This window comes from Bos grunniens, chromosome 4 (assembly GCF_055505025.1).
Source record: "Bos grunniens cultivar Pamir isolate PY7600 chromosome 4, Bosgru_T2T1.0, whole genome shotgun sequence".
NCBI classification, from domain to species: Eukaryota; Metazoa; Chordata; class Mammalia; order Artiodactyla; family Bovidae; genus Bos; species Bos grunniens.
In genome coordinates this window covers 87,793,446-87,810,214 of record NC_141168.1, presented here as the reverse complement: position 1 = coordinate 87,810,214, position 16,769 = coordinate 87,793,446, and the positions used below count along the sequence as shown (strand labels likewise).

At 40.9% G+C, this 16,769-nt stretch overlaps 1 protein-coding gene across 1 annotated transcript in view; it reads right to left on the bottom strand.

Moving 5' to 3' along the window:
- LOC147374479 (ATP-dependent translocase ABCB1-like) overlaps positions 1-16,769 on the bottom strand; it is a 102,160-nt gene that overhangs the window by 61,100 nt on the left and 24,291 nt on the right. The window contains 4 exon segments of the mRNA XM_086398068.1: positions 4,349-4,520; positions 4,907-4,997; positions 5,000-5,109; positions 7,394-7,454. Of these exon segments, the coding sequence (XP_086254194.1) occupies positions 4,349-4,520; positions 4,907-4,997; positions 5,000-5,109; positions 7,394-7,454 (434 nt within the window).

Below are 16,769 nucleotides of genomic sequence, written 5' to 3'. Positions count from 1 at the left end.
GATTTTAAAAACTGATTACAGGTTTTTCTATTAAATAGTAGTTTTGGTGATTTTTAACTATCAAATTTTGAGAGTTCCTTATATATTGGATAAAGACTAATCCTTTGTCAGATATGTGACTTGTATGTTACTTTTTCCCAGCTTGTAGCTTGTTTTTTCATCTCCTTTACATGGTTTTTACAGAGCAAGAGTTCCCACTTTTGGGGGAAAGCAGATAAAGTCTTCCTTCTCATAGGGGAGATTGTATAAAATTGGTGTCAATTCCTCTTTAAATGTCCAGTAAATTTTTCCAGTAAAAGTTGCCTGTGCCTGGAGAACAGGAGCTCAGAACTTACAGAATAGATTTCTTTAATCACTATTTCATCTTAGTTGTTCTGCATGTCACAATATTCATAGGTGACATAAAAATCTACTGGTATCAACATTTTACCACTTATAATTCTGGGTTCAATCACCAAATATGATTTAGAAATCTCCTGGGAAAAGAAAGGCCCAAATTCCTGCTCTTTCTGTTGTTCCTTTTCCCTTCCTGATGCTCCAATATGCCTTGTATCACTTTCCTTCTGTTTGAAGAACTTCATTTAGCCAGTCTTTAATAGGAGGTATGCTAATGGAAAGTTCCTCTATAGTATTCCATGATCTGGGAATGTTTTTATCTCCCCCATCATTCCTAAAAAATACTTTAACCAAGTATCCACAGTTGACAGGTCTTTTCTTTAAGCACTTGAAAAATAATTTGCCACTTCTTTCTGGTCTTTATGGCTTCAGATAAGAAATATATTGTCATTCAAATTGGTGTTCCCTGTAGGTAATGTGTGCTGTTCATCTTTAGCCAATTTCAACTTTTTTCTTTGTCTTTAGTTTTCAATGATTTAACTATGATGTGCTTTAGCATGGATTTCTTTGGGTTTATCCTGTTTGAGGTTAGCTTAGCTTCTCGGACCTGAAGGTTTGTCTTTCACAAACCTTGCACATTCTCAGCAATTATTTCTTCCAATATTCCTTCAGCCTCACTTCTCTCCTTTCTTTTGGGACTCTGGTGGTCACAAATGTTCTATATCGTATTACTGTCCCACAGGTCCCTGAGGCTCTTTTCATTTTCTGTTTCGTGCTGGGCAACTTGTATTGTTCTATTTCCAGTCCACTGACTCTATCCCATCCTCTCCACTCAACAAGAGTAGCCCCTCCATCGTGACTTTTGTTCTACGGCTGTACCTTTCAGTTATCTAATTCCATTCTATCCTTTTTTCTTAATTTCTTTTTCACTGCTGATATTTTCTATTTCCTTTTGTTTTAGGATAATTTGTAATTGATTAGTGAAGCATTTTTCTGATGACTATTCCAAAATCCATGCCAAACAATACTGACATAGGAATTGTATCAGCACTTGTCAGTTAAGTGTTTTTTTCTCATTCAAGTTGTGATTTTCGTGGTATGACAAGTGGTCTTTTTTTAACTATATTCTGGGCGTGGTGTCTATTATGTTAGGAGACTCTGGATCCTATTTAAAGTCTTTTATTTTAGCAAGCTGTTACCCTTTGGGGATTTAGCATATAATTCTTAACCTACTAGAGAAGGAAATGGCAACCCACGCCAGTATCCTTGCCTGGAGAATCCCATGGACAGAGGAGCCTGGTAGGCTACACTCCACGGGGTCGCAAAGAATGGGACAGGACTGAGCGACTTCACTTTCACTTTCTTAACCTACTTCTGTGAGTTATGGGCCAAGCAGCAGTTTTACATTCAGAGTGTTTGTGGTATTACTTTCGTCAGCATGGTTTGTCTGCAGTTGCTGGGGCCTCTGCTTCTGCTACCTGAGGGAGTGAAAGTGTTCTTAAGGTTGGACCACCTCAGTAGGAGTAGGATATGGTAGTTTTCCCTCCCTTTGCCCCCTAGCGGACCCAGTATCTCTGGGCGGGATTAGAGAATTGCATGCAAAGATCAAAAGAGGCTTTCTGGAGTAGGAAGCTTGCTGGGGCCAAGCCTCTTCCTGGTCTGCCTTCTTGCCCTGGTGCCTCTGAGTTACAGAAGAGAGCCTCAGAATCACAAGGACAAAGCAGCTTTCTCCACCAGGCCTCATTTCTTTTTTAGTAAGACTGACAATCAGACAATTAACCTAGATGTCCATCAGCAGACGAATGGATAAGAAAGCTGCGGTACATATACACAATGGAATATTACTCAGCTATTACAAAGAATACATTTGAATCAGTTCTAATGAGGTGGATGAAACTGGAGCCTATTATACAGAGTGAGGTAAGCCAGAAAGAAAAACACCAATACAGTATACTAATGCATATATATGGAATTTAGAAAGATGGTAACTATAACACTGTATGAGAGACTGCAAAAGACACACAGATGTATAGAACAGTCTTTTGGACTCTGTGGGAGAGGGAGAGGGTGGGATGATTTGGAAGGATGGCATTGAAACATGTATATTATCATATGTGAAATGAATCGCCAGTCCAGGTTCAATGTATGATACAGGGAGCTCGGGGCTGGTGCACTGGGATGACCCAGAGGGATGGTATGGGGAGGGAGGTGGGAGGGGGCTCAGGATGGGGAGGGAACACATGTACACCCGTGGCGGATTCATGTCAATGTATGACAAAACCAAACAATATTGTAAAGTAATTAGCCTCCAATTAAAATAAATAAATTTATATTAAAAAAATTTTTAAAGAAAATATTAAATAGTATCTGAAGTAATGCACAATTAATTACCAAAAGATTAACTTACTGCTGTTCCCCCTAACTTAACTAGAACAAACATCAATATATTTTAGAACAGTTTTTCAGCAAATACTGATATGAAGAATCTGCCACCTGACTTGCCTAAATACTAGTAAACAGAAAAATCAATTAACACAAAGGCTTTTGCCAAATATTTCAACAGAGATGCAGTTTAGCCACCAAGAACACCATTCAAACATTGTGTTAGTCTGAACAATAAATTAATAAGAGTTCTCAGAACTTCAATTTCTTCCTCTGTTAAATGAGATAATGTCTAAACTTTACAACATGTATTTCATGCCTTTGAAGAAGAAGATAATATGATGGAACGAGGGGGAAAATATTCTGTAATATTCTACAAACTTCTAGTTCACATGTAGAAAATATTATAGCTAAATATTGCAAAAAGTGTAACTAACATTTACTAATTTGGGGGGAGATTAAGATATGTTGTTATTTTATACTCTGAAATTCCCTGGGATTTTTTAACCTAAAAAAAGTGGAATCTGGGTAACAAGGTCCTACTGTATAGCACAGGAAATGGTATTCAATAGCCTGTGATAAACCATAATGGAAAAGAATATGAAAAATAATGTATATATATGTATATCTGCATTACTTTGCTGAGCAGCAGAAATTAACACAACACTGTAAACTAACTGCATTTCAACAAATTTTTTAAAAAAGAGAAAAAATATGTATTTGCCTGACACAGTAAATACTTTAAAAAATGGCAGTTACCATTTATAACAGAAAACAATATCCATCCCACAGGGTTAAATTTTTTAATTTCTTAATACAGCCTGATTTGTTTTGTGTTAGGCTTCGGTTTGCTTGGCCCTCCGTTATTCTACATCCTTTTGCCATGTGAATGTGTAGTGCTGTCTCTCATTTCTCTTTTTCTCTAAGAAACTACATACCAGGCCAATCTCTCCATGGCCACCTACACTTACAGGAAATCAATTTAGAATGAACACCACACCCAGTCTCAAGAGAAAGGCCTCCCTGCGGAGGTGGGGAGGGCCATTTGCATTGCTTTGCTTTCGTGACAGAGAGGGAACCACAGACCTCAGAGGTACATGCATAAGGGGCTAGAAAAAACCTCTTTTTAAAAAACTGTCTTCACACCAATGGACTTAAGTATGTATAAACACAGAGCCATTTATAATGCTGACAAAACTGTTCTGCCAACAAAATAAATAAAATCTACAAAAACACTGACATCAGTAATGGTAACTGAGTGGGACTTACGTGTTAGTCACTGAACTTGAAGCTCTACTTGTGAACAGGGAACCATCTACCGAGAACACAGCTCTCTGAGAGCCGAGCATGCCTTTTGCATGAAGGCAGAGAAGGAGATGGGAGAGCTCCATCTTTCCCTTCCCCCAGTAACAGCACAGAGTCTGGGTGGGGACAACTCAGTGAGCTCACAACTGCCTATTCCCACTGATTGTGAACAGATTTAACACCAAGATTTATCAGAAGATTTAACGTCATCGTCAGTGTCAGGGTCATCAATGTAACAAAAACAGCCTTCTACTGGAGGAGTTGTGGAGTGTTTTTTGAGTGTGGAGACAGTTTAATAGCCTGGATTCATAGGCTTCACACCTACCTTTGCCCAGATATTAGCTGACAGGCCAAGAACAGGACTGATGGCCAGAATCACAAGGGTGAGCTTCCAACCTTTTGTAAATCCTATTATAAAACCGGTGAAGAATGTTGCCATTGCCTGAAAGAACATTCCGATTTTGTCACCAATTCCTTCATTAATTTTGGAGATGTCACTGAAAGAACAGTGTTAGAAATAAACATCAGGATTATGAACACCAGAACTTTTTTCCTGAAGCTAGTTGAGTGTTTGTTTGTTTGTCTCAGTGTGGGGTAAATCAGTTTACATCTAGGATTTTGCTCAGGAACATCCCCAGCAAGTATCATGTCACTGCCCTAATGCTCACTCCCACAAGATGTCTTGGGTCTGGCAAGTCCAACCCCTCATTCACTACCAGTCACGCGGGACCTCTTCATGCCCTGCCAGGGTTCTGGGAACGAAAAGACGCATGAGGCACGATCAAGACTCAGAAGGACTTTAGTTTCAGAATTACTTTCAGATTTTATGACCTCACTTCCATTTTAAAAGAATAAGAAGCACACATCAGAGTTCGACACACACCCAGGTACTTAATTTGTGAGGCGGGTGTTAAGTTCTCCAACGTCATGCACGTCAAACCAGCCTATCTCCTGTTGCATGATGGCATGAAAAACTGTTTTCTGATTCTGTGTACTTGTCTTCCAGCGGCCAGACACCAGAACGAGACCTGGATGTAAGCGGCAATAAGCACGCCAGCACCAATTCCACAGTAATAGTAGGCGTACCTGAAAAGCAACAAGAAAGCTGCACACATGCCACTTTCTCATCCATGCACTGTTCCCAGCAGACCACCCGCCCTGCCTTTCAGTCATCTGGCAATCTTGCCCTCCTTAAAAGCAGAGCTGATGGTCAGCATCCAACTACGGCCACCCTGGTAGAATGTCATGGTGAAGAGTGTGCTTACTGTTTTGGCTCAAATCCCAGTTCTTAACTGCTATACAGGCTGACTTCACCTTTCCAAGTCCCAGTTTTCTAACTGGCAAAATGGAGATAAGAACTGTAACACAGTGGGACTTCCCTGCGGTCCAGCAGTTAAGACTCCATGCTTTCATTGCCAAGGGCATGGGTTCAATCCCTGATTGGGGAACTAAGATCCCGTATGCCTCGTACCATGGCCAAGAAAAAGAACTGTAACAGTTATAAAAACACTTGCGTCTGTGCCTGGCACGCAATTAGCATGGAGAGAACGCCAGTTATTGTGAAAGACGTGAGTGGTGCCTAAAAGCATCACAGCATTAGGTGAGGTCTACCAGTGTCATCCCGCACACCTGGATTACCCCGGTATCAGCTGATGAACACTGGGATGGTTTCTGCACACTGGGGAATGGAAAAAAGGGACAGAAGTTGCCAGAAAATGAAACCAGGAGACGGAGATGGTCACCTGACCTTTTGGGTTATTAATCTGCCAAGAGACAACTGAGAACAAAAAATGTTTTTATACCATCTGCCCAACTGGCCATCATGAGTTATCCTGAAATGCTTAATGAGTCAAGTAGCAGGCCCCTAGTTTAAATTCTAATGATAAAAAGAATGAGCATCTTCTAAAACCAGACCCTTGATCAACTAGAAATGCCAAATTTGTATTTCTTTATCTGAGTCTTCATACAGAAAAAAGTGAACAACTCATGTGCTTCACTAAGCAATTACTTTTTAGGTAAAAACAAACATTCAAAAATGAAATACAGGATTCCAATATTCCCACTTTTAAAAATTCACAACTTGCCACCCTCAAAGAAAAAACTTGTATGAATCATGCAAAAACTATAAAAATGGTGATGTAATAATCAGATAGTTGCTGATGTCAATGCTCAGCCTGATGTAAACGTATCTTCCCCAAGTTATACCCGGTAATGTACAAAGTATTTATCAGGGAAGATAGAATACTAAATTTTAGTTAATAGACAACTCAGTATATATTATCCAAGTGTTAATGATGCAGCAAGAGATAGCTAAAAAGATGCCTCATTTAACAAGTGGAATGTGTGCTTTGAAAATGAGCTAAAATATGTAAGCCACCAGTCTACGTTTACTCAGGAAAAAATACCTGTATTTAAGCATTTATAAGATGATTACCAGCTCCCCGGGTGGTTCAAATGGTAAAGAATCCACCTGCTATGCGGGAGACCTGGGTTCGATCCCTGGGTTGGGAAGATTCCCTGGAGAAGCTAACAGCTACCCACTCCAGTGTTCTGGCCTGGAGAATTCCATGGACAGAGGAGCCTGGCAGGTTACAGTCCATGGGGTCACAAAGAGTTGGACATGACTGAGAAACTTTCACTTTCAAGATGGTTATAAGACACTGTTTTTCATCAATATTAAAAAAGTGCCTCTCCATAAGAGTATCTGGAGGTGTTTGCTTCTCAACTTTCAAAATATGGTCAAATATGTCTATTTTCTTCAAACCTACTAGAGTAGGATTAGGATTAGGATTACAGGATAATGTACAATCATTTTCTTCTGAATCACTAACTCATGCCTTTGGACATGTTTTATAAGCTATTCTGAGAGCAAACTTCAAGGTAAGTAAATCATTAATGAAAGCTTCCAAAGTGAATTAAGGTTAAAAGGGCTATATTTATTCTGAATGCCTTGTTTCCTTGTTCAGAATAAGATGCTATATTTAAAAAAATCCTGTTAACTGATCTCATTATATCATGACTAAAGCCAGCCAAGAAGGAAACTAATAATACAAAGCCATTGCAAATAATGTGATTCTTAACTGCATTTTAAACAAGCTCACTTTGAACCCCTCTAATTTCCCTGCAGATGATATTCTATATTTACCAACGCATACATCAGTCTGATCCAGGCTCAGCCTTCACCTTAGAGTGTCTTATGCAGCAAATTCTTTTAAGAAAAAAACCTACATTGTATCCTCCTAAAAAACGAACAATGATGTTGCTCCCCTCAAAACTTTGAATCTTTATTATAATAGTGCAAAAATTTTAACCGTATTACAATTGGATTAAGACAGAAAGACTTAACAATAGTAGAAAAATGTCTACTTACGTGGTCATTTCCTTCTCCAGCTTCTTGCCATACTCTGTTCCGTCTATAGTACCTAGTTCACCTCAAAACAAACATACACTGTTATGTCTCTTTATTTTCCATTAAAAATATGCACATAAATAGAACTTCCTCCACAGTCCAGTATTAATAATCTGCCTTCCAATGCAGGGGACGTGGGTTCAATCCCTGGTCAAGGAAGTAAGATCCCATATGCTGTGCATGACAACTAAGCCCTCACGCTCTGGAGCAGGCATGCCACAATTGGAGAAGGCCATGTGCCCCAACAGGAAAAGCCCACGCAGCCCCCAAAAAATTCCACATGCCGCAACTAAGACCTGACACAGACAAATGAGGAAATTTCAAAAAGATAAGCATATAAAAATGAATCAAACTTGTCTCACTTACCAACTTACACAAAAATAGGTCAAACTAATTTAATTGTAATTATCTATAAGCATCAGGGCATCTGTGCAAATCCTTTACTACTGGCTGTGTGCAACCACACACACACTAAGTTCAGTGAAGCTTATTTGCAAGAAGAAAGCTGCATTGATTAAGAAGGAGTCTGTCAGGAGAGATACTAGTGTCCTTGGATTAAAATGTTTTATGAAATACCACTCCAAGATGACATGGAGAAAAATATTTTCTGTGGGCTTTGTCCTGATAAATATCAGTGCAGACTTGACCCTAAACCATTTAGTATTTCAAACTGAACACCATATTTCTTCAGTTTTTATTTTAAAAACGTAAGATACAAAGAAGAATGTAATAAACACCAGTGAGTTCATTATGCAGTGTTAGCAAATGTTAACATTTTAGGACAAGGTACATTAAAACTCTAACACCTCCCTCCACACACACACACACACACACGCGCGCGCACGCGCGTGCATGCACTAGCCACTGTTCATATTCTGGTGTGAATTTTTTTTCAGATTTTATTTTCTATATGCAAGTATACACAGACATGCTCATTTCAAAAGACAGAATCACAGTTCACATTCAGTGGCCAATTTTCCATGTCAGTACATGTGTATATGGGGCCTCCCTGGTGGCTCAGTTAGTAAAGAAGATGTCTGCAATATGGGAGACCTGCGTTTGATCCCTGAGTTGGGAAGATCCCCTGGAGAAGGGAATGGCTACCCACTCCAGTATTCTGGTCTGGAGAATTTCATGGAAAGAGGAGACTGGCAGGCTATAGACCGTGGGGGGTCACAAAGAGTCAGACACGACTGAGTGACTTTCACATGTGTGTATATGTGTATCTTTGTTTTTTCAAAGTTTCATCTATTTCAGTTGCTTCCAGTCTGTTACATGCAATGCCGCATTAAACATATCTGTCCACATACATTATATATGGTGAATATTTTTGTAGGATACATTATCATAATCAAGATGGCCAGATCAATGCGGGGAGCACGCTTTAAATCTTGTAGTCATTTCAAAAGTTACGATGCAACCTAAGAGGGCCTAGTTCAGGTGAGTGTGCTCTTGACAGGTATGGGAAAGAAGAGGAAAAGTTTTTCTGGAAAAGAGAACAACACTGCTTGTGTGAAGAACGAGTAAGCTGCTTTGGCAGGAGTATGGGTGTGTTGTGTGGAAGGAAGGAGGTAGATACATGGTTGAAAAGATCATCTAGGCTCCCTAGGTATGGTATATAAAAACTAGTAGACATTATGTGTATATGAGTGTACATGTATATATATGTACATGTATATGTGTGTATATATTTACCTATATATACTTTTCTTCAGATTCTCCAACAGATTGAGTAGAGTTCCCTGTGCTGCACAGTAGATCCTTGTTGGTTATCTATTTTATATCCAGTAGTGCATTCATGATAATACCAACCTCCTACTTAATCCCTCCTCAAACAAGAAAAGTCAAATATTTAAGTGTAGCTTTTATTTTAATAAAATACTTGCTTAGATTCTTGACCACTTTCTCCTCTGGCTTCCAGCACCTCATCCTCCTCGTCCTCCCATAACTCTGATCCCTCTCTCTTAGTCTTATCCACCAGTTCCTCAAGCCCTCTCCTCCCTCCATGCTGCTGCCTCTCAGAATTTTACACTCACTCCCAGGGTGGCCTCTACCACTTGCGCAGCTTCAGTGACTCCTGCATCTGTCTGGGCGCCACTCAAATCCTCTCCTTCCTCACAGCTCATGTCTGGTTCAGGTCCCCATTACCTCTTACATCTGCTCTAACAAGAGCCTCCTAACTGGCTTATCTAATACCATCAAGTCTTTATCTTGCCACCAGATCTTCTTTTTGGGAACAAAAATATAATTATATTGCCTCTATTAATAACCTTAAATGACAGTCCACTGGATAAAGGACAAAGTCCAAGAGCCATACATGCCCTATTAATTCCTTTACAATCTTACCACAATAAGCCACACAATGACTTTCCAGATTTTTTTTTATCCCCACCCTTTCTCCTCATCCCAGTAGCTAGGGCACTGTGCAGCCACCATCTGGGGTTGCGGGTAGGGGGTGAGGATACCACAGCATAAAAGGAAACAGAGCCCAGGTCTGCTTGATCATCACATTCCTGAAGCCTTTGCCCTTGGGATTAGAGAGGAAACAGGGCATGACAAAAGATGCTGCTTCAATTTCATGAGACTAAGCTCTATCCTTTCAGATGAAAAGCTACTGTCCACATACTGACATGAGATGGAGGGGAGAAGTGCTGACAGCTTTCCTCCTCTAAGCCCTCCTTCATTCTCCTCTCTCTACCTGGACTGCCTTTTCCTAGTCTTTCTCCTGGAAAAGACTGGTCCTTCACGCAGGAGCTCAGTATGACCTCTTCCTAAGTGGCTTATCTCCAGCAGGGTGACTCACAGGGTTCCAGAGTAACTGACACACGATTCAGCTGACTAAGTCAACCCTAGAACAGACACGCCACGGTTCATACCCATCTCCTCCTGCCATTTCCACGGGTGTGAGCGCCTGAGAACACGACTGTGTCATTTACCTTTGTATCCTTGGTGCACAGCCTGCTGCTCTGTCTGCTGTACCTGCACCTGTTCCAAAGATGTTCAAGGATTTCACAGAGCCAGCAACACGCAGACCATTTGTAAGAATATGCCAACAATCATTCTGTTTCGTACATGTGTCTTGCATATTGTGGGGTTAAACAGAGATACAGCAGACCACCACCTTACTACCTGGGGTAAGGAAGGCCTTTTCTAAAACCAAGCAAGACCGCAAAGAAACCTGCCACTGAACAGGCTTCTGCCTGCAGTGCAGGAGACTCAGGTTCAGTTCCTGGGTCAGGAAGTTCCCCTGGAGAAGGAAATGGCAACCCACTCCAAAATTCTTGTCTGGGAAATCCCATGGACAAAGGAGCCTGGTGGGCTACAGTCCATGGGATTAGAGTTACAAGAGTCAGACACGACTTAATGACTAAACCACCAAACAGTGTCCAGCACCACAACTAAAGACTTTATACCATTTTGGAATCACATTTAATTACATTTTTGTCTGACCCAAATATCTCAATAAGTTTAGTAGTTTTAACTACTGAACGCTTAATAACAGTGTAAAGACAAGTATGTGACATGGATACATCTGTGATTTCCTAACTGGTAAAATTAGATTATGTTATAAAGGGGTTTTCAAACCACTTTGCACAGCAGGCTCTGTTCTGGATACTCTGGATACAACTCAGAACGAGAGCGCCACTTTTTCTAATCTCACTGGATTCTGTGCGAGTAGGAAACCCTTTCACTATCAGACCCCAAACTGCATGTGACAGGGTACCACTGCTGAAATAGTAAGACAGTTAACTTAAGACAGGAACTTTTTTCTGTTACACCTTTCTTCCCATTTGAGAAGCTGTAATAGCCTGGCAGGCTGCAGTCCATGGGGTTCGCAAAGAGTCAGACATGACTGTGCGACTGAACTGAACTGGATAAACAAGTAACTCAATAAATCAACAAGATAAGTGTACTAACTCATAAAAGGGAAATAAAGCAGTGATGCTACAGTAGCTTTGGAGTGGACTGGGGACGAAGGTCTTTCTGTGGGAGAAATGAATGATAAGAAGCTGGGGCAGGTTCTACATGGCCCCTAGCCAGGGAGGAAATGAGAGTGTTCATGGAACAGTGAGAAGGTCACTGTGGGTGGGCTGTACTCAGAAAGCAACAACCAATGAGACTGACGAGGCAGGAGGGGGACATTAGGTGAGCCAGGTAGGCCAATGGAAGACGGATTTATTCCAGGCTATGGAAAACCATCGAGGATAGATGTGACCTGTCATATGTCTGTAAGAGCTCATTCTTAGGGACTTCCATTGTGGTGCAGTGGCTAGGACTCAGCAATCCAATGCAGGAAGCCTGGGTTTAATCCCTGGCCAAGGAACTAGTTCTCACATGCAGCAACTAAGAGTCAGCATGTTGCAACTAAAATACAGAATGGCCAAACACATTTTTTCAAAAAAATATTTTAAAGCTCCTCCTGAGAGTGTGTGGAGAACTGGATACTAGTGGGCGCAGGTGAGTGGAAACACAGAGAGGAATTGGGAAGAAAAAGGATGACTCAGCATGGGCTGCAGCCAGGACAAATGTGGTGGCAACACATGCAGTGACTTCAGCACTGCTGCTGGGTGGTCGGAGAGACAGTTAGCAGAGGTCCTCCCCTCCACCACTTTCAACCAAGGAAGCCTCTCTGGAAGCTGATTTCCCCGGGCAGCATCTACGACAGACATCATTCACACAGCAGGATTCTCTGATCAAAGACATGAGGGAACCACTGCCTTCAGTGGCCTGTCAGGTCCGTTCTAGCCCAAGAATGCTGTGACTCAATTGTTCCCGTCATCTGTGCAGGGAGCTCCATCAGACATAAGCAAGAGGAACTTGGACCTGCTTAGATGATCACTCCCCTCTGGCACTTGCCTGCCATTCAGAGTGGCTGGGCTCATCACAGGTGACCGAGGTGCCTCTGGGAGGCACAGTCACTCCTGGCCTGAACAGCGGTACCTTGGGGCTGCCCTGCCTGATACACTAATATGTAAGTCCACAGGATGGCATCTTAGGGACAGAAAAGACCAAATGAAAAGTTGGGTTTGAAGTGTTTGCTTCCATTTTAGGCAGAATTTGAAACCACCAACAGAGTGGGGAAAATACCAGAATAAAAGGCAGGATTCCTGGCCCAGGAATTCAGCAATGCCCACTAGCAAGCAATTCCATTCTGGCCATGTTGGCTCAGCTTCCTGAGCACTGGTTTTTACATCTACAAAATTATGGGTTTGAGCCAGATGATTCTCTGGGCTCTTTTTCACCTATAAAATTCTGTGATTTGGTCTCTCACTTATTCATCTCCCTTCTTAAGCACCTAGAGTGGGTCAGGTATTATCTATTTTCATTTTTTGCTGCTTTTTATAATATTATACAGTTTACATTGTAACTAACCTACTTTTTAAAAAAGCATCTCCCCCATAGTAACAAAAAAAATCTGACTATTCTACACTACTACTACTATTCCAGAAAAATTAGACGTATTTTAAGTTTTTACTCAAACTTAAAAAATAAACTGCCACACTAAACAATATACTGCAAAATACTTTGCCATTAGTTGGTATTTGATTTTTCCAGAAATTTATCTCTAAGAATTTTCCCAAAGAAATAGTTGAGAGCAGAGGAAATCCTTGAGCAAATAAAAAAAACCACCATCATGGAAATTTTTACGAAGTACTTAGAACTGAAATATCAGCTATCATTCTAGTCGAAGCACACTCATCACGCTGGCCTTGACGACACTGACGGCAGTGTTTTCTATCTTTTCAACACCAAGGACACACACCCAAGATCTGCATATTCTTTATATGTTCATAGTTTAAGCAGCAGAATATGGACATTATTTTGATTACTGGCATTTCACAAATACTTTTCATGTTCCTCATATGAGTTTTAGTGAGGTTAAGAGTAGAAATGGTAAAAGATAAATAGAAAAGTAAGTTATTTCTACCTTTTTTTCCTTTTTCCCTGAATTATTAACTTGTCTTATAAGTTGAGTGTCTCCTTTTCTCCCTTCCTCAGCCCACAGTCTGGTAGGAGACTAAACAGAACCAACCAAGATATAGTTATGGAGAAAAAGAAAAGTCATCCACGTACCATCAATTGAACCCCTAGAGACAAATAATCAAGAGTTTATTTTCAGGGTACCTCTGGGTGACACTCACACCATGAGACATGGCAGATCTCCCCCAGTACTTTCATTTCTGGATTAACATGTAATCCTCAGTGTCTTCCTTTCTGGGTCTCCCTCTGTCTACTTGATTCCTTGGACTTGGGGCTGGTCTGCATGGGTTCAAATAGTGAGTAACTCTATAACCTTAGTCAATTAAATATACTCAATCCTCTGAGCCCTGGTTTCCTCATCTGTAATGTATAGATAATAACAGTATCAACCTCATGCCCATGAAGAAATAAAGGCGTTAATACACACAAAGCACTAAGAAGAGTGCCCAGAAGATATTAAATGCCCAATGAATCTTGGCCCAGGAGATTTATCATCCCTTCAACTCAAATGATGCCAAATCTCTAGGCCTACTCTTTGTGCCAAGATTCAGTCTCTTACCTTCAACTGCCTGGATATCGTTTACACTTGTCCCCAACCTGTCACCTTTAACACAACATGTCTAAAAATGACAATCACCTTTACTCAGGCTCATTTTCCGGCAGTGCATAGTCTTATGAGGAAGATGAGAACTCACAGAAGACTACAGAACTTCAGCACTGGTGAAGCTCTGTCCACACAAGTGGACCAGAGTTCGCAAGGCCCAACTCAATAGAGATTTTAAAGCAAAGGCAAAATCTAACAAGATGGAGATACAAGGGAGTAGGATATCAGGATATCAGGTCCACAACAAAAAGATAATTAGAGAAAGGTGTTACAAGAAGGAAAGATGATAATGGGTCTATTACAGCAGCAGAGAAGGACATGTTCACTCAAAAGTTTTTATGACTATCTAGTTAAAGCCTACATTTTTTGTAAAACTCCCAGACTTTCAAGAGCCTTAGCAAATCCAAGCTTCCTTAAGCAAGGAATACTTCCTGTCCAACAAGGAGGCTCTGGTACCTAGTCTGCCCCCATGAAGAGGTCACGAGGTTCTACCTGGAGAAGGACAAGAAGAAAGGTCTGAGAGTGTCTGGGGTTCCAAAAGGCTGATTCTCCCACCAGAAGCATCAGAAAGCTTTCTTGTCTTCGTCTCCAGGACCAACATCAAAACCTTTGAAATCCTTCCCGTCCAGGCAAACTTCAGGACATTTGGAAGTCTGAATCTGCAAACAGGTTTATAACAGAATACTGACTGTCCTTGGGTAAAAATTACTGTAGAGATAAATCATAAAGACACAGAAGGATATATGACAGGGGAGAGGCAATCAGGAGTAGTGGTGAGAGAAGGGTATTAGCTTTGTTTTTTATTTAACATTTGTTTTTAAATGTTTTCACTTGTTACACAGAACATGTCTACTTTGTGCATGAGAAAGATACCAACTGACCAAACTTGGTTATCACCTCCTCCTGGAAGCCTCCCATGATTCCTAAATGGAGCCAAACACCTATCCTTCCCTTCCCAAGTATTTTGTGTATCTCTGTATCACAGCACTACTCACATCCACTGCATTGGTTGGCTCCCTGTCCATTCCACCCATTATACCAAGTTTCCTGGGGGCTGGAAATGCTTCTTTAGGACACATACTATTGCTGGTACATAGAGCACTCTGTCAACTTTTTTAAAAATGCACGAGAGTTGTGAGCTAAGTTTTATTTTAGGCAAAATGAGGGTTATAGTCTGGGAGATAGCACCTCATATAGCTCTGAGAAACTGCTCCAAACAAGTGGCGAGGGAAGGACAGTATATATTCAATTTTGATAAAGGGGGAGTTCACGCAATTAAGCACTTATCTTTGCAAAGGTTTTCTGCTAGTCAAGAGAAACTAATGTCCCCATAAAGGAAATAAGTGCTTTTCTAGATATGAGGAGATGCAAGAACTGGCCTCCTAAGATCCAATCCTGAAAACATCTATCTGAAGACCTGTTCTGCCAGTTCTCCAGAGCACAGAGTGCCTCATTTCTAATCCCCATCCTAAACTCCCCTAAAGGGAGTAGCCATAAATAGTATAACAATGTCTGTGGCTTCCATGAAAGCAGCCATAGATAATATGCAAACAAGTGGGCATGTCTGTGTTCCACTAAAACTTTATGTATAGATACTGAAATTTCAATTTCAAATTATTTTATGTGTCACAAAATATTTTTCTTTCATTTTTTCCCAGTGATTTAAAAATGCAAAAAGCATTCTAAGCTCACAGATGGCGTAAAAAGAGGCAATAGGCCAGATATGGCCCACGGGCCATAGTTTGAGGCCCTTGCCTTCCCTGAAAGGCATGGCTAGCAGTCCATAGTTACTAAGAAAACGCACCTGAGAAGGACGGCTTCACATTTATAACAGGTACTGAGTGACTTGCAGTCTGCCTTTCAACAACTATAAAAACTGAGTTAGTATCACAGAGTTCTGAAAAGATGAAAGGAGATAAGGAGCCATATCATTGCAAGTTATGTAGGTTCATTTGTGAGGAGCATGGAAGCATGAGCTTCTTGTTGATAATTATTACAAATATTAACAATTATTGAGCACTTTTTTTTATGACTAATCCCTCTTCTGTGAGCCTTAAGTGAGGAATCCATTTAATTCTCACAATCATTCTATGAAGTAGGTCCTACTGCTATCTAACTGTTCCAAAGATGAGGAGATTAAGGTATGAAAATAATCCCCCAATCGTCTTAACTAAAAAGTGACAAAGGTGGAGTTTCAGAGCCAGGCGTCCTACGCTCCAGAGCCAGCACTGTAACTACTGAATACAGCATCTCTTCAGAAGGTAGCAGAGACAGAGACCAAACGTCCAAATAGTTCTCTAGGTTTCCCCAAGACTGGAAGAGGGAGCTGAACGGGAGGGACTGGCAAGGAATGCAACACGAACTACCTCCCCAGGTGGAAACTCCGTGATGCGGACATCTATGACGATGCGTGCCGAGGAGGAGCAAGTCTCCACAGCCGGACCATTGTGAGGACTTACTACGCTACTAGGTAACTAGGTCAGGTTACTGTCCGTCTCACACGTAAATACGGACCAGGCAAAGCCAAGACACAGCAATGGTTCGGACTCCTACTTAAAGAGCTCGATTATTTTCTTATGAAAGTAAGGGCCGAGTAATTTTTCAGTGATCAAGATAAAATGTATGTAAATGTTAATGCAGTTTTAAAAAAAAGACCAGTTGAACACACATCCCAATGTTCATAGCAGCATTATTTGCAGTTGCCCAAGATATGGAAGCAACCTAAGTGTCCACTGACAGATAAATGGTTAA